The sequence below is a fragment of the Motacilla alba genome, chromosome 1 (assembly GCF_015832195.1).
Source record: "Motacilla alba alba isolate MOTALB_02 chromosome 1, Motacilla_alba_V1.0_pri, whole genome shotgun sequence".
Taxonomy (NCBI): domain Eukaryota; kingdom Metazoa; phylum Chordata; class Aves; order Passeriformes; family Motacillidae; genus Motacilla; species Motacilla alba.
Genome location: NC_052016.1, coordinates 51,421,879 through 51,445,714, shown reverse-complemented (window position 1 = coordinate 51,445,714; position 23,836 = coordinate 51,421,879). Strand labels below are relative to the sequence as shown.

The 23,836-nt window shown below is 38.8% G+C and overlaps 1 protein-coding gene across 1 annotated transcript in view; it reads right to left on the bottom strand.

Annotated features, from left to right (window-relative positions):
• CUL5 (cullin 5) overlaps nt 1-21,408 on the bottom strand; it is a 32,539-nt gene extending 11,131 nt beyond the window's left edge. Inside the window, exons 1-11 of the mRNA XM_038155805.1 lie at nt 21,033-21,408; nt 13,474-13,583; nt 11,069-11,168; nt 9,517-9,693; nt 8,571-8,712; nt 7,362-7,507; nt 7,205-7,285; nt 5,919-6,012; nt 2,558-2,688; nt 1,676-1,783; nt 611-675 (exon numbers count right to left, since the gene is read on the bottom strand). Of these exons, the coding sequence (XP_038011733.1) occupies nt 611-675; nt 1,676-1,783; nt 2,558-2,688; nt 5,919-6,012; nt 7,205-7,285; nt 7,362-7,507; nt 8,571-8,712; nt 9,517-9,693; nt 11,069-11,168; nt 13,474-13,583; nt 21,033-21,056 (1,178 nt within the window). The 5' untranslated portion in view covers nt 21,057-21,408. The remainder of the gene's footprint in view (nt 1-610; nt 676-1,675; nt 1,784-2,557; nt 2,689-5,918; nt 6,013-7,204; nt 7,286-7,361; nt 7,508-8,570; nt 8,713-9,516; nt 9,694-11,068; nt 11,169-13,473; nt 13,584-21,032) is intronic.
• Between the last annotated feature and the right edge of the window lie 2,428 nt (nt 21,409-23,836).

Below are 23,836 nucleotides of genomic sequence, written 5' to 3'. Positions count from 1 at the left end.
AAGTGGCACATCACATGGTAAATGTTAACAATCAATTAACTGACTGCTACCTTCTCTTGGCTGAGTAAGCAGAGCGGGCACTGTAAGCATGGTCCTTCTTCTTGAGTCACGCAGGTCTGCCTAATCTACTGGAAGTTGTTTAAACTAACCTGGTTAATCCTGCACTGAAACAAAAATGCAACAGCTGGACAGGTCACACTCACAACTGGCACAAGAGGAGGTGGAAAACAGCTTGTGGATGGTTACACCTTAATCAGTCACAGTTATTCCCATGAAGATTACTGCCTCATTTTTCCCCAGGACCTTGGCTGAAGTTGTGGCAGTTATACAGCTGAGGTTTTTGTTATTAAAAATCCAGGAAACCATTATGAACTTCAGCTAACAAATTGACTCATGGTATAAAAGAACAGATCCCCAAATACTACAAATAAATTAAAGCTGAACAAGGCTGCTATTCACTGATCCGCTTCTACACGAAAAGTCTCACCAGAGGTCAATAAGCAATCTGAAATTCCATAATGCAAATAACACAAAGCCCTTTTAAACACAGCATTACTTTTTGAAGAGACATTTTAAAAACCTTGATTCGCATAAAGTTTACATGGCTTACCCCTTTTGCTTCAATGGCAATTCAAGTTTAAATATTGTAGCATCATTCACAACTGCTTTGTACGCCTGAAAAATAATTAGATTATTGGTGCTTCACTCCATTTCTCTCTGATATGAATTGCAAAGATTTTATGTCTTTTTACACTACTGTAACATGGAATTAATTCAAATTTTTTAATTAGCCCAAAGCTTGCAGATTCTATTTTCAGTCTGAGAATTCAAATTCTATGACTCAATTTCCCAATAAACTGATGTTTTCCTCATTTCCACAAACATACTAGATTCCTTTAAACAGCAACTTAGCAAGGGATTACATGGAGCAGGTTGCACATCTGAAGTCATGACACAAATACAAAATAAATTCCAAACACAAATTATGGCTGAATTGGACATTTTGGTTCTCAATACAAAGGTCATCTTCTGATGTGCTCTACTCTTCTGGTCTGCAGAGCAGCCAGGACTTGGTGAAGGAAAGAAGAACTCTTGACTCCATGTTTCAGAAGGCTGGTTCATTATATTATGATATATATTACATTAAAAAAGACCACACTAAAACTATACTAAAAGAACAGAAAGAAAAGATGCATTAAAAAGTGAGACAAAAATAAAATAAAATGAATAACAAAGTTCTGTAACTCCCAGAGAATCTGAGAGCTGTTGCCTCCTTGACTGGTCACCAAGTAAAAACATCCCACATCGACCAATCAAGGAAGCACCTGCTGCATTCTAGAGTAGCAGATAACAAATTGTTTACACTTGAAGCTGAAGCCCTTCAGCTTCACAGGAGAAGAAGAAAATCCTAACAAAAGGTTTTTCATAAAATATCATAGCTACACTCTACACCATTACAAAGCTGAATATATATATGCAACTTTATGCAGCACTAAAACAGAAATTGAAAGCTCCTAAGCTGGTAGTAAGTTTCATCAATATTTTAGTCTGCACATTTAATAGAGTAATTGCAGCTTCTAAATTTAACAGTGAATGTGCACATGCGTTTTGGAGACATCATAACAGAAATTGCAACAAGTCTTACAGTGAACAAAAGACCAGCAGAAACACATACCTTATCTCTGGCAGTAAGAAATCTTGGATCATCTTGAAAAGCTTCTTTAACCAACTTGCTAAACCGATTAAATAGCGTGAGCAATTGCTCTACATACTTCTCAGAATCCTAAAGAGGCAAAATTCAAATAAAAACCAAGGTTCCACAGAATTCAGTGTGAGCATACACATAATTCCCTAATCTGTAAAAATGCTGTACCCTCAAAAATCTGCATACTGTGAATTTACATTTTATCTTTAGTCTCTGGATCGAAGAGCTCTACAATTTGTAGGCTTAAACACAGACTTTCAGGATAGTATTTCCAATATACAAAAAAAAAAAAACTAAACAAGAAAACCCCAACTGTAACTTTCAAATACTATACAGTAACATTTTATTTTAAAGGACGTTTTCGAGAATCAATAAAAGACAAATGCCACACCCTAACTGCTGTAGACACCTAGGCCTCTTAGACCCCGTGGAAAAAAAGATGATAAAAAGCTGAAAAAGTACAGTGGGAAAAAACCCTTATAATTTCCACACTGAACAACCACTCTTGGATTGAAAGCAAATTTAAAATTTCATCAAGAAGTTATAATTCTGGGAAAATTTATTAGGCTTTTAAAATTAAGATTCTAGCATAATTGTATTGTTTAAATATTCCATGTACTTAATTTATAACTTTACTGCAAATTAGATTTATTTTTTAAAGCCATAACTGAAAACAAAAAATAAGAAGTTATCCCAAAGACATTTAAAACTTTCAGTGGATCAAAATTTGATCTCTAAACACAAAATCTTAAAAATTATTTCCATTCATGCATTTGTCCCAAAAATAGAGAATACTTAACTTCTGCAAAGTTGTTTTCCTGTTGTTATTTTACTAAAACCCAATACACTTACAGTAGTAATAGTTTCAGCAGCTGCTACCATGTCTGCAAGTCCAGCACTAACAATATGTTCTTCCAAATCCTTTAGCATAGGCTCTATGCCATTCGGAACTTTATCCATCAGTGAAAACATTAAATGCAACTCTGAAATATACAAATACTGATGAAGCCACCAGACAAAGACATCTATAAAACCCAAATATACTGCATTTCTCCTAGGCATGTCTCAAGCGGAACATTAAATACGTGAAGAATGGATAATCTAATTCATCTCTTAAAAAGAAAGATGTCTTGAGTACTGTTCTAATTCTGGTCCCACAAGAAGATTCTTTTGAAGGCAATAAAAGGTATATTTATTGCAATGTAATACTTGCTTATGCATATAGTATCTTATATAGTATGCTAATGCATACAGTATCACAAGCTTCAATAAGACCCCCCTAAAACTAATACCAATTTGGATTAAGTCCAGGTTCTAACAAATTGCCTTCAAAACCCTGGCAAGAATGTCTCTCAGTTGGAAGCCTACAGGAGTTTATGCAGGAAACTGTATGGATTCAAGACATTTTTATATTTTAAACTAAAGCCTGACACACCTGTCTTTGTGTATGTTTCAACACCACTTACAATGCTTTGTTTTATAAAAGCTTGCAAAGTTCTGAAGTAACCAAAACTGACTAATGGAAACAGTGAACTCTTCTTCCCAAAGAGTTTATTTAGTTTTTCAGAAAGTTACCAGGACAAAAACTTCAAAACGTGATGCGTTATTTTTCTACCTTTTGTGAAGATATTTTAGTACTGCTTAAAAAAAAAAAAAAAGGATATTGAAACATCAATAATCATCTTGACAAACCTGTCCACAAAGAACACTGGGATTAAGGTCACCAGATTGTTGTAAAGAGACCACAGAGATTTGAACTCAGCTTGGTAAAGGACTTTGCTTCATGAAGTAGAACAATGGGACACATTTTTTGTCAGAAAACAAAATTTATAGATTCACTTAGTTCCTCAATGTTGTCTACTGTGAAAGTGGAAAAGTCAGAGGCCCTGCCTTTGCTTTCTCCTCTGCATTACTTTTGTCAGCAACAAACATCAAGATCCCATCACCACCGAGGATGAAATATGCTACCATCATCTGTACAGCAACAGCTGCTGCAGAAGCAAATAGAAAAGCACAGAGAAGAAAACAAATCCTTTTAGAACATAACAGAGCAAATTAGAGAATGGAAACTACAAATAAAGTTGAGAATAAGAATTTGCAATGCTACTACAGACTACTCATAACAGGCTGAATCCCAGGAAACAGAAAAAATATGTAGTTGGAGGCATTCTCAGTGCAATTTAGATCTGCTACAAGAAACGGCAGCACCGTTTTACTTACAAAATGTCCAAAAAGCACAACTTTTACTAGATCTTTTAATCTAGGCTTTTAAAAAGAGTAAGAGGGTGAAAAAGAGGACAGAAAAAGATAAACAAAAAATATGTTAAAGGGCTCTACATCTGTTTCTGTACAGTAGAGATGCCATAAATACTCAAAAAAAATATCAGTGGTTTCTCTTAAGAATCAGTAGCAAAGAAAGATTCCAGGTGCATCCCTAAGACTGCAGAATCCAAAAACCGATAAATTCTTCAAAGATAGACTTCAAATTAACAAAACCAGATGGAGTATTTTACTGGAACTTCTCTCAGAATATATTATGACACTGAAGAGTAAAGAAATCAATGCTGTAGTTATTGGGGTACTTAAAGTCTGCTTTCATTCTGTATTCATGAAAGCCAAGCATACTTTTTATTTCTGTTGCACTTCAGGAATAAAATTTAGGCCTCCCTTCCCCAGTCTCCAAGCAAACAAAACCACAGAAAGTCAATTCTGAAGTGTTTGCAAGCTATGACATTTTTGATAGATTTTAGTTGAAAAATATTATTCCTTCTTGTTTTTGCACAGCATGAAAATATTACTTAACATAATAAGAGTATGTGCCTAGCTCATAGCCAAAAATCCCCACCAAAACAGCCCCTTTTTGTCAGAGCTGTTTAATAAAGAAAACATCACTGAATTCTTTGGGGCAGATAATATCAGCAGTCAGATGAGTAAGCAAAGCACAGCAGAGGACACTATCAGATGCATACATTACTATGCATAGCTCCAGTCTTTAATTACGTTTCAGTCATCTGCACCTGCACCCTTCATTGAAGCATTTGAAACAGTTCTTACAGACTGAGCGGAAGTGCCCTGCGACCAAGCACTACCACAGGACAGACACAGCCACAAGAGAGGGCTGTGTGAATAGTTCAGCAGGTTTCTAAAGAAAGGTCTTTTAGAAGATGAACCCTTCTGAAGCTCTGTATTTACATAAGCCTCCTGCATTCTCCCAAAGGCTGTAACATATACTCATAAGAAGTTTCACTGCTTTCTACATTTAGCTCTGGGCTATTGCCAGAAATCATGCTGCTAGATGAACAGATCAGTATGACATAGTTTTGAGGTCAAATATTTTCTTAAATGTTTGCTTTAGAAGTGAGTATTTTCTATAATATTCTAAGTCATAAAACTGTTTTCTCATTTCAATAGATATTAAAACCTTTGAAGACATTAGTAAATATTCCCTGGCTGCAGGATATCAAGACCTCAAAGAAAAATTAACCTATGATTTCAGTTTGGTTTCTTGTTTTCATTTTTCCTACCTGAATTGCAACATTTTAATGACATATTTAGTTTGTTTTACCACACTAACTTCTCAACTTTTGGCAGCAGAGTCAAAAATCTTCTGAAAACTTTCAAAAGGCATGCAGAGCTAACTTTCAACACTCACACTGATATACTGGCTATAAAACCCCATGAACAGCTTTGCAAAGATTTTGTTCATTTGACCAACAGGTCCTGCATCAATAATCATAATAAGAAATTTTTCTCCCTGCCTTTCAGAAAAAAAGTCTTTCATAAAGAAATGTTTCACTTTTTTCCCCAGGTGTAAAGAGGTAGTGGGATGAAACAAAGAGGAAATGTTTGTATCTGGAGTACTCAAAGAAAAAGTAAAGACATATGGAGCATTTACCAGAGTTGGTCAATATAATACAAGTAAGTGTAGAAAAAAATTAAGAAAACAGAGCACAAAATATTTTCTTTCAAACAATATTAGAGCTATCCACTCATTCAAATTAAAAGTATTGTGTACATAGATTTCGAAAGTGATAGGAAAAAATATGAATCAACGATGGTAATTTTTTGTGGGATTGTTCATGTGCAATAATATTTTTATATGAAACACTACCACCATCTATTCAAAACAGTAATTTGATATATCTACACACAAATCTATTTTTATGCAGTTCATGCCGGGTTCACCCTGCACTGCTCTTGAAGCTCCACTTACTTTCTGTTTCATTTCGTTTGATCATGCCTTGGCATTCAGCTAAAATAGTCTCTTTAAAAGATGTCACCAGGGCATTGACGCAGCACTCCATGAGCTGAAATACATTAAACACAGGATTAGCTCAAGCAGCCATCTGAACCAAAGTCTGATTTGTCTCAAGTTTGCCATGACACAAAATCTAACCTGTACTCAACAATTAGCTTTATAAAATAATTAACTCACTCACTGATTCATAAAAGTATGTGCAGTTTGAATAGAATCTATGCAGGAACCATATTTTTTCAAAACACTTAGGTTAGTAAATGTGGCAAAGTCTCCTCCATTCCACTAAGGAGATTAGTATTTCTATCGACTCTTTTCTCTCAAGGGAGCCACCACTTTTGGAACAGTAACTACCCTACTTCATTTCCAAGTATACATCCAAGAGCTAAGAATAGTTCTCATTCCAGCATACCCTATTTGGACCAAGCTGGATGGCTTGAACAAGGCATTAGATCTAGAAAAGAAACTGCCTGTATATGTCAGGAACATCTCTCCTTTGTCAGCCTCTTTATACGGGCTACAATTTATACCTGTGCAAAATGAATGACTCACAGCTTAACAAAAGGTGTAAAGCACATTTTGATCCACTTCAAAAAAATGATCAGATTTAAAAGGTATTTATTTAAAATAACCTGTTTCCTGAACTAATTTCAACACAGACAATTATGACATATTCATTGCATTCTTCTTCTAGAATCTGAACTGTGTAAAAAAATTGCTGAAGAAGGAAGAAGGGGAAGGAAAAAAAGAAAACCAATTTTTTATATTAAATGGCCATATTTCAGCCTAAGACGAAATATATTACAGCTAAAATGAAATTTCTATTGCTCCTTTTGATTGCAATGAACAATAACTCATTCAGGTGTTATAAATGAGCACTGAGAAATCGTTTGCCAAACATATTTGACAGTTCATTTTCAAATGTGATTCTCATCCATGGTTAACCAGAGAAAAAAATCCACCATACCTAACTCAAAATGAAAGAACAAAAACCAATCTGAATAAAAACCTGCCTTTCAGTTTTAACTTTTGATCTACATGTACTATTTAAACATTTGCAGAAATTGTAGATTACCAGATTGGAAAGTAATACATGTTTTTGCAACATATAATTTATGATTAGCAACATAAAATAAACAGTTCCAATTTAGTGCTATCAAATAATACTGTAACACAAAACAAAAAACTACAATATATCACTATATAACTAGGAAATACACAATTTTTCTACACATTATACTCACTGCTTCTACAGAGTTACATTCACGTCTTGTTTCTAAATATCGTAGAGCTCTTTTCTCTTCTTCTTTTAGTTTAGCATCTGCCTGTGCAAAAGTAGAACAGCAATCATTTTAAGTACTAACACATTCAGTACGAAGTCACAACAGAATTTTTACTTACATATTTCATATAATTCTGTACACCGTTTTGTTGTAAATAAGAAGGAGCCTGTGTTCTATAAAATCTCTCTGTTGAATCCAAATATGCCTTTTCAAAGTTATCCCGATATATCTGAAGTTTATCTTCAGGATTAGAACAAAGGTTAACTGCAAAGAGAAAGTCCAAACTTACTCTCAAGTATTGGAAATTTATGTGGCTAATAATAAGCAAAGTTCAATGAGGGAGTGAGACTTTTACTAAAAGGTTGCATTGAACAATTTTAAAGATCTGATAAATGGCCTCTGATCACAAAGGTAACCAAATTTGGCCAATCTTTGCTCCCGGAAACATTCAGATCAACTATGGCAAACTGGAAAAAAGTTTCATACTTAGCTCCAGCACTTCAGGCATTCAAACTGGGTAACCATAAATACACATACAACTGCAAAATTGTAAGGAAGGAATAAAAAAGCTCAAAATAGTGCCTAATAAAGGGAAAAGTTCTCCACCTGACTGAGCAAAAAGCTTCTCTTAGACACTGAAATTTCACTGTTCCTGAAATCACAATGTCTCCATTTTAGACTTTTTTCCGTGTTTTACAAGAATGGAGACAGTAAGCTTATCGCAGTGCTTTGCACCATTTGAAAGAGAGTTTCCACTTTCCTCTCAACTATTACAGAGAAATGAATATTCATTAAATGGAATATGCTTTAAAAAAAGTTAGAACTTGACATATAAAAAGCTGTCTTAAAGAATATTAGCCACAAGTTTAGTTCAACAGGCTGGACAGCTTTCTAAAGTAGCAGGCAATGCTGAAATATCACAGAAGTTTCAGATATACAGATCTGTTCTGCAACAAAGAGAGACTCAAACTCTTAAATGCAGCCTGTTTAGCACTTCTTCAAACTGTCTGAAGAACCAGAAACAGTATGTAAAAGAGTACAGACATACTGTTGTTGTACAGTTATATGTGCCACCCCAAAATGTCAAAAAGTACTCTTCTCTTTGAAAACATTGATTTTGCAGTAACTGATACACAGGTAAATCATTTAGAAGCTAAAGATTTATTTATAAAACTTAATTGGTATCATGTATCAACAAGCACAACAAAAAAAATCAATACAAAATGCTGAGATAATTCCAACTCTACCACCACAACTGCCAACTTTGTATGAAGAATATTCATTTAATAAAGTGAGGAGGCAACAGATCAGTGTGTGCAAGACGTACCATATGATTCTCGAACTCCAATAACCAGCTGGGAGTCGAAAGCCTCTCCTAGTCTTTCAGCATGAACTAGCTTCATTGCACTGTCCTGAAGTCTGTTTTTTATGTTTGAAAATATGGATTCATTCCATGTATCTAGCATGAGCTGCATATCAGGAAGAAATTAAAAAAAAAACCTGTCAGAAAGGTACATGCAGACCTACGTTTGTGCAAAAAAGTACAAGACATCAGAAACAGAAATTGAGCAATTTATAACGTAATTTTCAGAATTAAACTACACAGAATTAAAATTAAACTACACAGAAGTTCAGCTATGTCAGAACTTGATCTTGCTCTGAACTTGTTATACAAGTCATATTCAGCTCACATTCTAAATTTACTTTATGCAACTGGACAGCTAAGGGAATCAGTCCTGAATTCATACATTCCTTCCATAAATCTCTATTACTTCTACAGTTCTTCATAATCAGTCAAAGTACCTTTCCTGCAATACAATGCATCAGGAGTTGCTGTATTGGGGGTACTTTTGAGGCAAACACCCAAATATAATTCACCATTTGGCAGGCATGGTCTTTGACAAAACTAAAAACTCAACTAACACTAAAGTTACATGAAGAGAAGGACATGACAGTTTTATATTGCATTGTCCAACAAGAAAGTTCAGTATGCAAGTAATGCATCTGTAGTTTACAAAAAACTCCACATCTCATCTAAGCACTGCAAAGTTTTAAGATTAGTAATGGAGGCTCTTATCAAAATCTTCATCACTCGATGTGCCCCTTTATACTCCATAGTGTGATTTCTTATTTTTAGTGATTGCTACCAATGCTACTGCATCACATTACAGGATTGGTGCAACTTCATGTTGAGCTACAGAATGTAGTTCTGTTCAGTGCTGTTACTGAGGCCAGCTGTGCAACAAAGCTCTCTGGCAGTACAGCTCACTCACCTTTCGAACAATGCTGTCTTCCACGTTGGACTTCTTGTTGCTGCCCTGCTTGCCCATCAGAGTGATCTCTAACTGACAGAAGGGCTTGGGCAAAATGTCGCACTGGGTGAAGAACTTGCGCCACTCCACGATGTAGGCTTTGAGCAGAGCTGTATCATCCTGGTGACTCAGCACTCTCTGCAGGTGGGGTGAGCAGAGGAGGGAATGTATAAATCAATTCATGCACAAAATATGGGCTCTGTTTATGCTGAAAATAACTCCCCATATAAAACTCAAATATACACTTATATCAGACTAAGAAAGTCTACATATTGAAGTGCCATTTGGTTTCTTGAAGCAGTTATTAACCCATGTCATATGGGTCATTTCTAAAGGGCAAAGAAAGACAGCAGTAAAAAAGTACTCAGAAAGTTCTAATTTTCTAAATTATCCTCTTTTTCTCTTTTTAAGTCATGTGCAAGTAAAAAATTAAAATCTTTGGTCTAAAGGCACATGCTGCTACAGCCATATTAAAAAAAATAAAATAACGCAACCATGTAAGGACTGTGTTATATTCTATACACTGACACATTTTGATTCAATGGCATCTACTGACCTTTCATTAGACCTAGACAGATAGTTAACATCTATATTTTATTAAATCCTGAAAACTTAGCTACATTGTACACTGGCTATCATAATGCCAAAAATAAAACCTGTCTATGAAACAACAGCCAACACAAACCACATCAAAAGGCCTCAGCTCAGCATAGCATTTATGTATGTAAGCAAGTAAGCTATGGAACTTAAAAAACATTTATATGCCTGGTTATAAAAAGGCCTCTATAAAAAACTATTTTCCTTGAAGGAAAGCCTCAGTGGTGCAAATCACTTCACTAAAAGGATAAAATAAAAGTGTACAGAATCTTTCCAAACCATTGTCACAGGATGCTTTAGGATTTTTTTCATTTCACAACTCCCTCTTTTAAATCCCTCTTAGCAGAAGATGTTTTCTGTAGTATGTGTTACAAACACAAGAACTTCCTTTGAGGCTATTGACAGCGCCACTCGTTTGGAGGGAAGCCCATAAAACTGGACAGCTGAGCTTGCTGAGTCGATAGCACAGATATTTGTAGTACACTATACATATGGCTTCTTTTAAAGCCATCCATGAACATGTCAAAATAGCACTGAAGCTATATAAACATTTTTTTATCAGACAGTAACTTCTTATGGAAAATTCTGCCTTTAGAAGCTTTCACATGGAAGAAAATTCCATAAGTACTGTTGAATAAACAAAAATAATGCTGTGGTTTTGTTTTTTTTTTTTTTTTTAAATATAACATAAAAATCACTGCCCATTCCAGCTTCGAGCACTGTGAGAAAACAATGAGCCAGGCAAATGCTCAAGGCTCTTCTTTTTGTCAACAGAAATTTGCAGGGTAATTATGATCTCCACATCATCACAAAATTTCAAACAAAAAACCAATGCATTTAGATCCCACAAAAGTCAGAATTATTTGGCTATTTTTCCAACAATATGAATAGAAGTTATGAAACATTAATAACTTACTGCTTGTGCCTGCTTAATAAAATCAAGGATGTCTTCCTTCAGAGCTTGATGGATTTTTGCTGGACCTTTATCATCCCACAAGCACACTGCATGTACATCTCTAGAAAACAATTTATCCACCTTTTAGTAACAGCTACTCAAAATTCAATGCTGCAATGTATGAGGCTTTAACAGTCATAATTTCAGCATGTCTAAGAAATTTATACACTTTTTATCTGCCATTGTTGAACAACACACAACTAAATCCCAGTGACACATGAGAAAGCATGTTTGGGGAAGAGACAGAAGCTTTAAGAAAAGTCCTGGAAGCAAGTAACTGCAACCTATCTAGGAGAAGGCTATGGTCAAGAAGACGTGTAAGGCAATTCTGTTTTCAGTACATATTCAATAATCCTTATTAAATTAAGGATAATGTTTAAAGCTTTTCTTTGACAAAGACAGACATCGCTTGCCAGTAACAGCATTACTACTCAGCGCATGCTATTCTAAAACGCTATCATTAACATGCAGCCTTCCCTGACAGTTTCATAATCCAAGCACTACAACATCCTACAAAGGCAGTAGACTGTCCTCGTGATAAATTTGAACCTGAGGGATCAGGTAATTTAAAAGACAATTCAATTAGTTTAATAAGATCACTCAAAACATTTCATGGCAGTGGTAGCATTTTCAAGTGAAACGCTACTAGAGACAAGTTACTAAACAGCACTGCAAAGCAAAATTCTGAGCTATAATCGTCATTCAAATGAAATTTTTCCTACCTTACATCCCAGCAAGTGTATCTTAACTCCTATTCTTTCCATACTGAAGACTAAATAAGGCAAGTTACACTCCTAACCATATAACACATGTAACATGGCTTAGCAAACCTTTTTTTCACTCATTACCATCCACTGGTTCTTCTTCCACCTTTCAGTAACAAGGCCACGTCTCTGCAGAAAAGCACCCCTATAGTCTAAAGCTATTACTTTGTTCCTATTAAGTCAATACACTTATTTCAATACAAGAGCAGCTTTTTTAGTTTAATCAAAAAGACAAAACTCACAAGTTGCTTTGACACAGATTAAAGGTGCTGGCCCAAGGTTTACAGAGGTCTAACCCAACTGGTGAGACTTACACAACATTCACAGGCAGAAAAGGTGTTACTGTATTTAGAATGTCATTGTTTCCTGACAGCAGTGAAAAAAAAGCAGTACTGGATAATTATACTCACAGGGCATGCAGAAGACACCTACAGATTTTGCATTTTTATTAAGAAGCTTAACAAAGAATACTGTCCAAAAATATAAATCTAGGGAAGTGGGATCCTTTCCCTCAACAGCTTTAATTTAGCCATGAAGTTACTTAAGTTCTATTCAATAACTCAGCTACAAGAAAAAAACAATAAAGTTTCCATTCCAATGCAGAATTATTGAACTAGTTATTAAAAATTAAAGCAATGACTCAGAACAGAATTTTTACCTTAACTACACCATGTCTGGCAACTACTACAGCAGAGACATCGTAAGATATTAAAACCCACCACATGTTAGATTACCTTTCCTCTTGGCCAGCAGAAAAGTGAGACAGGTGCATTAAACTGGGTGTAAAAAGAGTCACTACACTGTCCCCATAAAAAAGAGCAATAAAGACAGAGTGCAACGAGACTGCATTTGAAAAAAACTACTGTTGTGACAGATTTTAAAAAGCAAAAGAACAGTCTGCAGATCTGAATTATGACTACATTAGAGGGCAAATAACTCAATTGAGACAAAGATTATTTAATATATACTTTTGATGTTTCTTTTGTAACTCACTTCCATATAATGTTTTCAAAAATCACACAAAAATTAATCACCTAAGCTTCTGGAAAATCAGCTTCTTGCTTTTTGGAAGGAAGAAAATGGCAGAGTTTATAGAAAGCACATTAATACCAGCATTGTCTGAAATCTCTTATATTTCATTCTTAGGGTAAAAAAGTATTCAAATTAATCTGTTAATTCAAGTTAAACTGCACCACCCTGTTACTTCAGTTATTTCAGAAGAAAGCCATTCAAATCAGAATAATGTAACATTCAGCAAACTGCCTTTAAATTAATTTACTGATGCAGCAGTAAACATTTTCTCTCTAATTCTAACAAGAAGTTTGTGGGCAGGTACAAAACTTGTTTACTACGGTCAGCTGAAGTCAAAAGCTCTGCTGCTCTTTCTCCACCCTATTTGCAAAGACCCGAATCTCAGCAAAGCCTAATTTTTGCACACTTAGAGTGATGTTGGCACACTTACCCCTTAATAAAACCTAAACTAGTATTTTTGTTGTGTGTTTCCAAACAATCTGTGTCACGTAACTTCTGTCTGTATCAGGAGTAGTTCAGTAACTGTATTCCTATAATGCAGAAGGATGTAAGATACAAAAAATTACTTACGAAAACAGATCGAACCACTGCTGTTTCGTGACAGACTCCTGACGAAGAAGTTTCAGAACAATCGGGCGCATGAAATCCCATTTGTCTTCAAACTGAAGTGAACCTTTATTCTAAAAGAAACAACAAAAAATTAGCGTTAATAAACCAGTACCTTACTTTAAGTTGTCTTTAAGGATTGCAGCTTATACAGTTAACAAAAATATTTCTCAGGTGTTCCCCATGAGCCAGCATTTAAGCTACGCTACCACAGCTGAACAACACTTTTCACAATAAGTATTATTTTAAGAAGTGACAGAGCTATTATTTGGTTCAAAGAAACTGCCAATTTCTTCATTTAATCACTGCATTAGCTACGATGCAAAGTTCTAGCAAGCATTCTTCAGCTGTTAGTGGAGTTATACACAGACAACATGGATGGTATTTGGAGCAGCTTCACTGTTCCAACCAAGATACCTGCAATGGAAGTCAGGAGGCAGTTGCAAACCTCTCTTCAATAAATTACCCTGGTGAAAATGCAGGAATCAGGAATGGTATTGTGGATGCTACCACGTACCTTTTTTCTCTCACTGTGCAACTGCCATCAGCAGCAAAGAGGGAGGAAGGAAGCAGAGTAATGCAGGAGCTGCTGTATCGCAGACTCCCTTCCTGTGGGTTAACTGGCCCCAAGACCAAGACTACCACTGGAGCAGATAAAAATTATTTACACCATGATAAAAAATCTAATCCAAGGTGGACTTTCCAAACTTATGATACAAATTAAGAGGAAAGGTAAAGAAATGAAGTGCTCCCATATAATTCTGATTATTCTGAAAAATCTCACCACAGTATCCAGGCTAACTTCCATTATTTAAAAAACCCAAAAAACACAACAACTTTGAGAGAAAAACAGCAGTTTTACCACATATGTTGTGATTCTATTTGCTTAAAGCTCCACATCCTAAAAAGAAAAACCTGCAATTAAAAGAATACACTGATTGACAGTCTGTGGCAGAAAGACTACTGCTTCAGTTATCTGCAGGGCTACGTTCCAGTGCACAGTTTACTTCTGAACAGATCATTGTCTAGGCTAGAAATACTACATTTGACACAATTCACTTTAAATAGAGCAACTAATACAGTCTAACGGCTTTAAATTCTGATAAGTGCACTGTTCTGCAACTAACATCTCTTCAGATAAACAAGCACAAGCAGCACACCATGTTCCCTCAATCACCTCCTTTTGATTAATTTCTACATGGAAATTTACAATTAAATCTGTTATTTAGTATTCAGAATAAGCACAGTTTGGCAACCATATCACCAGGTGTTCTCAAGTGCAAGGATACCTCATCTTCAAGCTATAAAGATGCAACAGGCACCACAGTAACTGTTTTTACAGCCACAGCACCTGAAGGCCTCACAGCATTGTGGTAGGTACTGAACACAGCTTTCATGGAATCAGCCCCTGTTGATAAAGTCTATAAATCTTTCAACATAAAAAAAAAAAATGTTTGCCTATTCAGAGACAGTTTAACCTATTCTTTCCCAGTGCAAAAAAAAAAAAAAAGAAAAGTAATTTGAATGTATCATCTTTGAAAATCATCAATTAAATGCTTCCTCCCTATAGAGCCAGCTTTACAATTACTTCCTAATGTTTGATGCGTTGCTCTAATCTTTGCTAGTCCTGTGAAAATTGTTACTTTCTGCTTGCAGATACTTCTATTCCAAGTCCCTCTTGGAACAAAAAATGAACATAAAATATCAGCTACTGAACAGTTAGAAGTTCCAGAAAAGGCATTATAAAAAAAAGTAAAACCAACCTCCTTATAAGTTTTCCTTTTGAATGAAACTTCAGAGAAGACCCCTTAAGTTTTTTGGAATAGGTAAAAAAAATCTGTTCTGCAATTCTTGAAAAGCACAATTCAGCCCTTCACCAAAACCAGGTGAAGATAAAACCTGAATGCTCTATCTTTGTGAATAAGATTAGTTTCACTGTAAAACATAGGGAGGAGGACTGCAAACACAACTGTTTATATGATTTAGATTGTGATTACTTACTTAATCCTAAGAAGCACAAGTAAAATTCAACTTCAGTTGTAAAAAAAACCAGTATTCAGTATTCACTTGTAACCAACATCTGCCTACTTTAAAAGAATTCCTCAAATAAAGTTTATCCTGAAATCCCATTAGAGAAGTGTAGAACTTCATTTCCTATAGATAGGAGTAATTTTTTTTTTCACATTCCCTTCTTTATTCTTTAATTAAGCAGAAGGTGAAATATAATTAATGGATGAAAAATCCTACTCAGCTAATCTTTAAGTTCAATAAACAATTCACAGAAATATAGGATAAGCTGAGTTGGAAGGGACCCAAAAGAACCATCAAAGTCCAACTCCTGACCCTGCACAGGACCATCCTCAAGAACCAAACCATGTGCCAGAGAACATAGTCTTAGTGCTTCTTGAACTCTGTCAGGCTGGCGCTGTGACCACTTCCCTGGGGAGCCTGTTCCAGTGCCCAAACGCCCTCTGGGTGAAGAATCTGTCCCTGATAGCCAACCTAACCTCCCCTGTCACAACTTCAGGCCATTCCCTCAGGTCTTGTCACTGCTCACCACAGAGAACAGATCAGTGCCTGCCCCTCCTACTCCCCTCACAAGGAAGCTGCAGACTGCAATGATGTCTCACCTTAGTCTCCTCCAAGCTGAACCCATCCAGTGACCTCAGCCACTCATATGGTTTCCTCTCAAGGCCTTTCTCCATCCTTGTTGCCCTCCTTTGGACACTCTCCCATAGTTTAATGTCTTTTTTATGTTGTGGCACCCAGAGCTGCCCCCAGCACTGGAGGTGAGGCCACCCCAGTGCAGAGCAGAGCAGGACAATCCCCTCCCTTGCCCGGCTGGCCGTGCTGTGCCTGATGCCCCCAGGACAGGGTTGGCCCTGCTGGCTGCCAGGGCACTGCTCGCTCATGTTCAACCTGCCACAGACCAGGACCCCCAGGTCCCTTTGTGTGGCACTGCTCTCCAGCATCTCATTTCCCAGTCTGTCCATACACCCATGGTTGCCTCATCCCAGATGCAGAATCCAGAACTTTCCTTTCTTGAACTTCATCTGGTTGGTGATTGCCCAGCTCTCTGATTTGTCCAGGTCACTCTGCATGGCCTCCCTACCTTCAAAGGAGTCAGCAGCTCCTTCCAGTTTTGTACCATCTGCGAACTTGCTTAGTGTCCCTTCCAGTCCTGTGTCCAAGTCACTTATGAAGATATTGAAGAGCACAGAGCCTAAGACGGAGCCCCATGGAACCCTACTTATGACAGGTCTCCAGTCTGACATCACCCAAGTCCCTACAATGAACCAGTTGCTCAACCATCACATGATGTGTTTATCCAGCTGTAGGCTGGACATTTTTTCAAGAAGGATGCTCTGAGAGACAGTATGGAAAGCTTTACTGAAATCAAAAAAGATTACAGAAACATCATTTAGGTAGATTTAGACTTCCATGACATTACAATTTTATACAGTAATTACAGGAAGAAAGGGTGCATTAAATACCACCTACTGTGTATTATTCCCATTCATTAATTCCATCTCTATTAGTGCACAACAGAAAACGCATTTTATAGTAGAAGAGGAGGTCCAACAGTGACAATTTTTAGTTGTTACCGAAGTCACACATGCAATTTCTTAGCAGTATTTCCTGCGCAATTTTTCTTTCCTACTTTGCTTCCAACCACAGTTCCAAAGGAAAGGTAAACAGAACAGTAAGGCATACCTTTGATGAAATAAAATTACTCCATTTATCAAATCTTCTCTGAAAACACAGACTACATTTGATAGCCACACCCGGGCTAAGTAGCCAGTCTAGTGTTTAAATTTAAATGCTTCGAAAAACAACTCCACTTATGAAATATTTTGTTTTAAAATTCACTTCATTAAATTTGTTCATAAAGGTTTAAAGTTCCATTTAAATAGTAAACTTTACTTGAAATACATACTACTGTACACATTATACTTTTCCCTGTTCTTCAATTCTATGCGTAAGTATTTAAACATTACAGATATAACAAGGCAATGCAATACACCGAGACCTTCATGCTACTCTCGCTTTGAACCTCAAAATGTCTCTGTGGAACTCTCTATGCTGTGTACACTCTTTATTTCAGGCCACACAGAAATTCAGCCCTGGTCTCTGCCAGATGCTCTACGCAGTAATGTAGAAAAGAAGTGTTCTCTAGGTCTTACTGTACATCTGATCTACATCTGAGCAACATCTTCACCTCTATAACTTCATTGTTTTCAGACAGTATTTATACTAAAGCCAGTTCACAGAGGAATGAAGTAGGAAATATGATGTCCTAGACGGAAACCAGCACTGTCTGATTAATCTCTGCTACAAGTAGCTCTAAAAATCAGTGTAATGCTTGTAGCAAGTTTCTACTCAAAGAAGGAAAGTAGCCACAAGAAAAGCTTTTGTATGTAACTAACTAGTGTGCAACACTCCCTAGCTTCTTAAGGATATCCTAAATGGAAACAGCCAGGAAGAAAAAGACAAACCTAAAATACAGATCTGGAAACATGTACTTCAAGTCAAAAAATTCAAAATCTTCAAATGTGTTTCCAGTTGTCAGTGACACACAGTTGAAACTGATGCAAAGATAAATAGTGATTCTCATTTCATTTAAGCCCAGGGAAAACCTGTTGCTTCCTTTGCTGCTTCTTTCCTAATATCAGGCTCATGCTGGAGTTCATCTTGCAAGGACAGACTCCTGCATTTGCTGGCAGCTCCAGTAAGGATCTACAGTAGTGTCAAGATTTGCCAGCATGGATACAGCTATAGGTTTTCTTTGTGCTACAATAAGCTGATGTGCTTTCTGCTCCACAAACTGCAGAAAAACTCAAGTGTCTTCATGTCACACGGGTGAATTGGTTTAGACTGTATCATCACTGCAAAGAGAACAAGTTACAAGTCCTACAGGGGCCCTGAAACGAAGTACCCCGCTTTAGAAATGTCACATGTGTGTTGAGACAAAAAACTCTAGGGGATCTGCTGGAAATGGCTTGGTCACATAGTCGAAAGCCACTGCCTCAACGAGGGAGAGCAGCTCTGCTACAGGTAGGGCAGGCACCAGCTGACCCTGTAATGGCTCTTACTAAGTACTGCAGCATTTCCATCACATTACATTTTGTTCTGTCTCACCAGGATTCAACATGACTGGTCATCCTAATTTTGCATTTAAAGAAGGCTCTCCAAGAATATGCTTCTCATTAAAAAAAAAAAAGAATTTACTATGAGGAAAATTAAGCACTAGTGGAGTTTAAATGATGCCCTCTAAAATTATGACAGCCAGTCAGATTTGGATTCAGCTAGTATCTGTTAGTAGAATCAGAAAGGAATATTTCACTTCATTGTCTCAACTATGTGAAAAGCTGGACGAGGATGGGGGAAAACAAAAGAAAATACTCAAGTCCTGTGCATGCTGGCAAAACTAAGGCCTGTCTATACCCAACATAGATTTGATTATGCAGGCTTACTTGGAAAAGATATGAAAAAAACTTACAGACTTTAACACCTCTCTTTTCTCACCCCGGGATTTATACTGTGCCCAGACATTGCTTTTTTTTTCCCCTTAAAGATGAAAGCAGAAGTAAGTTGGACAGGCTCAGATGGCACAAGGCACTGCCAGGCAACACTGACCTGGAATCAACAGTTTGCTCCTCGGAGAGCACTCTGACGAGTGGAACTGGGGATCAAAGGACCTTACCTAGTTCTAGTTCTCACACTGGTTTATCTTGCCATTATAAACAAAGTCAAATCACTGTATAATTTTTCCTTCTGTAATGTGAGAATCGTACTTTATTGTCATTGGAAAACTCACTAACTAGTAAGCTAAATGCTTAATAACACTTTAAGTGACCAGAAATGCCTATTTTAGAAGATGGATCTCTGCAGCATTTTTCCTAATACACACCGTGCATATGTATTTTATTGTCAATATAAAATACTGACGACTCAAAGGCCAATGGCAAAAACATGACTGGTTAACACAAAGACTTCAGTTTGGCAAGAGCCATCTCGCCAAGTCAAGGCCTCTGTTTTTACTACTTATTGCTCTTTCAAAATAGCTGAAGCGGAATGCTGACAAATCTTACAGGCCTATGTTTCTCCTATCTGCTGTGGGCTATCCCACCATGTGTATCATCAGAGCACATGCTGGACTTTCGAGAAATCCTCAAATGTACAGAAGAGAGATGCTCTAAAACATTAACAAGTGGATAAAACTGTCTGAGCCCTGCTCTAAACACATACATTTCCACAAAAAGGACATTTCTTCTTGAGACATTATTTTTTTCACCTGTGTTCTTGGGTTCCTCAATTTTAGATTTTTAAGTATTTTGAAGTATTATCTTGAATAAATAAATATTATTAAAATATCTGACAACCTCTTACAGGCATAAAAGTATACAGGAATTAATTTAAATTCACTTCAATTTCAAGGAGGATTTTTAAAAACATCTTTTTAATATAGAGTTTTTTTGAATATCAGGAAGAAACAAGGGGATAAATTACTTCTCATTTCTTCACACTGAATGTCTCAGAGTAAAAAATAAAACCAGCAGATTCAGGCTAGATCTATACATCCAAATTAGGTCACGTTAACAAAATGCAAGCAGCACTTCTTCAGGACCACACTGAACTATAATACATAGTGAACTCATGTTTATGTCTATATTTATATATCTCTTCAATTGTCAATTCCTCAAGTTAAGCAGACAGCTTGCCCTAGGCCTATCTTAGCACTGTAGTTAACTAGTGTTTTAGAAACACTTACTGGAGGCATTAATAGTTTCAAGTAGGCCCATCTTCCCTGTACTAGCATGGCCTCAAAGGCCACACAGAGTCTTCTCCTCATACATACCACAAAGATCAGGACAGGCAGTCCTGAGCTCAAACACGGGACTGTCCCACTGAAATCCTCCGTTCCAACCTGCGGCAGCTAGGGGTGACTGACATCTGCCATCAAACGCCGGGAAAGTGCTTGGAAACATATGACTTCAAAAGCAAAGCTGCTTAACGTAAGCGAAAGGCCTCCGGGAGTTTTCCTTCGCAGGAAAACTGCAGTTAACAAAAAAACTGGAACATGGTAGCCACCCCAATAACGGCACCTGCCCTCAGCGAAGACATTTTTCAACTCTTTGTTTAACTTAAAACTCATTTTCCGTACACCCGGATTTTCTTAAATAAACAAAGAGAAGACACCCAGCCCTGTCTATCCGCACGACGCAACGCTGTTTCCCAACGGGGCGTGTTTGGGAAGGGAGAGCCGGGGGCAGGGAGCGCGGTGCTGGCAGCAGGCAGCAGCCGCCGGTGGGGCCGAGCCGGGCCGGGCCGAGGCCGGCAGCCCAAGGCCGCTCACCTGCGGGGGGGCCCCGGCAGCGGCAACTCCGGCCAGCGGCACCCGCGGCCCGACCCTGGCCCTGCCCCCGTCCCCGCCGCCCTGCCCGGTCCGGCCACCCGCAGGGCCGCCCGGCCCCGCCGCCTCCCCCCTCCTCCCGCAGGACCCGGCCGGGCTCCGCTCTCACCTTTAAGAGATTAGACGTCGCCATGATCCCCACTGCGGGGCCTCCCCGGCCGGCAGCGGCGGCTTCTCTGCTCGAGCTCGGTTCGGCTCCCACCGGCCGCTGCCGCTTTACATGGCCCCGGGCCGCTCGCCCGCCCGGCCGGACCCGCGGCGGCGGCGGCAGCAGCAGCAGCGGCGGCGGCGGCCTCAGCGTTAGGCTTCCCTGTCCCGCGGCGAGGCTCGGGGAGCTCGGCAGCGCTGGGACCGGCCGGGTGCTCCGCACGCAGCCGCCCCTCAGAGCCTCATGGCGGCGTCCGCCCGGGCGGCGCTCGGCGGCCGCGGCTCCATGGAAGGGGCCGGGCCCACATGATGCGGCGCCGGGAGCGGCCCCGCCGCCCAGCGCGGCTGCGGGTCCCGCCTGCAGCGCCCCCTGCCGGCCCGCCGCCCGCGCCGCCCGGCCCCGGCGCCGCTGCCCTCACGGCCCTGCGGGACGGGGCTCGGCACGGAGCCCCGGGTTCGGCGGGACGGGGCGCTGTGGTTTGTAAGCGCAGAAATAACTTGACTAATAAGTAACTATCTAACTAATTAACTAAGTAACTATCTAACTAATTAATTATCTAGCTAACCCCGGCCGGTGCCGCCGTCCTGTCCCCGCGGGTGCTGCGGCACTCGCCCCACGCACGCCCGGCCGGAGGCAGCGGAGAGCCCCGCGGGCACAGCCCCGCACGGCCATCCGCACTAAGCCGTGTGCTGCGAAACCAAGACGCTGCCCTACACCCAGTCTCCGGCTAAGCCATCACGCTTGGTGCCCGTTGTCACAAGTGTTCTAATTACAGAATCAGTAAGTGTGCGAGCGTCTGAAGGTAGGGTGTCAGGAGGATGGACCAGGCAGTGGTGCCCAGCAATCGGGACACGAGGCAATAGGCACAGAAGTTCCACCTGAGCAAAAGGAAGAGCTTCTCTACTGTGAGGGTGACCTAGCACTGGAACAGATTGCCCAGAGGACTTCTGGAGTGTGAGATACAAAGCTGTGTTTCGTGTCAGGTACATACAGGCAGCATGTGTGCTTGTGCTTGTGATATGTATGGAAACTGATCATAGGACAATTAAAGGATGAATTCCAAAAAATAACTGAGGGAGTAAAGCATGGAAGAAGGCCTTTGAACTTATCCTTTGTTTGCAATTAACTTTTATAGCATCTGAATTAAAGCTTTAAGGATGTTGCTACTGGACAGGAACTTTTTGCACATAGCTAAGAATTAAACAACTTTGCAATAATAACCTTTTGAAGTATAATTTTAGAATATTGCTTGTAATAAGGAACTTTGAAAATATAAGTTTAGAATATATGTAAAGGAAATATGCTTATCTCAACACCTTAGCAAAACAGTAAAAAGCAGCTTGAGAAAGGAAGATGAACATCAACCCAAGGATTGATAGCTTCAACCAAGGGAAGCTGGACATCACTGCTACGAGATTTATAGTCTTTGCAATTAAAAGGTGGGCCCACATCTGGAGTCTGGACCGCACCAGCTGGGAGACCTCTTTCTTCTTTCGGAAGTCGGACCCCACCATCTGGGAATACTCCTTTCTGGGGTACATCCTGAGAAAACTAACTCACAATAGTGTATAGAATTGTGACGTAAAAATTAGGAATAGAAACTGCTGAAAAAAGCTTATGTGTGCCCCTATAAATATCTGTATGCCCCAACCATCGGTGTGCAGTTGGAGGGAAAACTTCCCCCACTGTACCCAGTGCTGTTTTGCTCATACTTTACCACATTAATTAATAAATTGATTGCTGCTTGAATATTGGCCTAGTCAAGCTTCTTATTTATAACATGGAGTCTCCCTCACTGGAGAATTCAAGAGGTGTCTGGACACAATCCTCTGCTGTAGGTTGGCCCTGCTTGAGCAGGGAGGTTGGACCAGGTGATCCACTGTGATCCTTTCCAATCTGACCCATTCGGTGATCACAGCATCTTCAGAGTTGGAAGGGACATACAAGGTTCATCCAAGTCCAACACAAAGGAATATTCAGTAGGAAAAGTTTGCATTTAGGCACCTTTTGAGAAGGATTTGTCAAATTTAAGGGTCTCTTTAGATATTTATATAAGACAGAATCTCACTTTTCTTTTAAAACATTTAGCCTTTGCCTAAAAATTTACCTTGAAGAAAATTTCACCAAGGTTTCCATACAGGCTTAGAGCCCTGAGAGCTGATGCTTCCTGTTCAACCTGGCCTGCCCTGAGTCATTAGCATGGACAGCCACACCACTGGCCACCAGGGATGGCAGCCCTCCTTTTGCCTCTCCTGGGGCACAGGATTTGAAGATAAGTTCATATTGCAGAGGACAGGGACCCTGAAGTGTAAGAAAAGCTGTAAAAAAATATTTAAGAAATGTGTATACTGTTGTGGAAGTTTTGATAATGCTGACCAAATGTGGCCTGCAGCTTATTAAATGAACAAACTATGATTATCATATTAAGGCCTTCTTTTAATTTAGAAGTGGAAAGGAAGTGTTGAATAATCTCCTATTTTGTCAGGGTTTCCAGCTTCCAAATGCTCCAATTAGTTTATGATTTTTTTTGCTGTTATTATATGTTCTATACTATCAATATTTAACTATATGGTATTTATTGCACATATTATGGACACAGTTACACAGTTTTGCATATAATATATAATTATGCAATATAGATCTCATTGTACTATGCACTTTTTATTGCACGTATAGTCTATGACAGTGCTGAAGTTAGGAGGCCTCCAGCAGGGGCAGTAAAATGTGTGCATTGAGCATTTGTGCTTTAGCCCAGTCTGTGTATT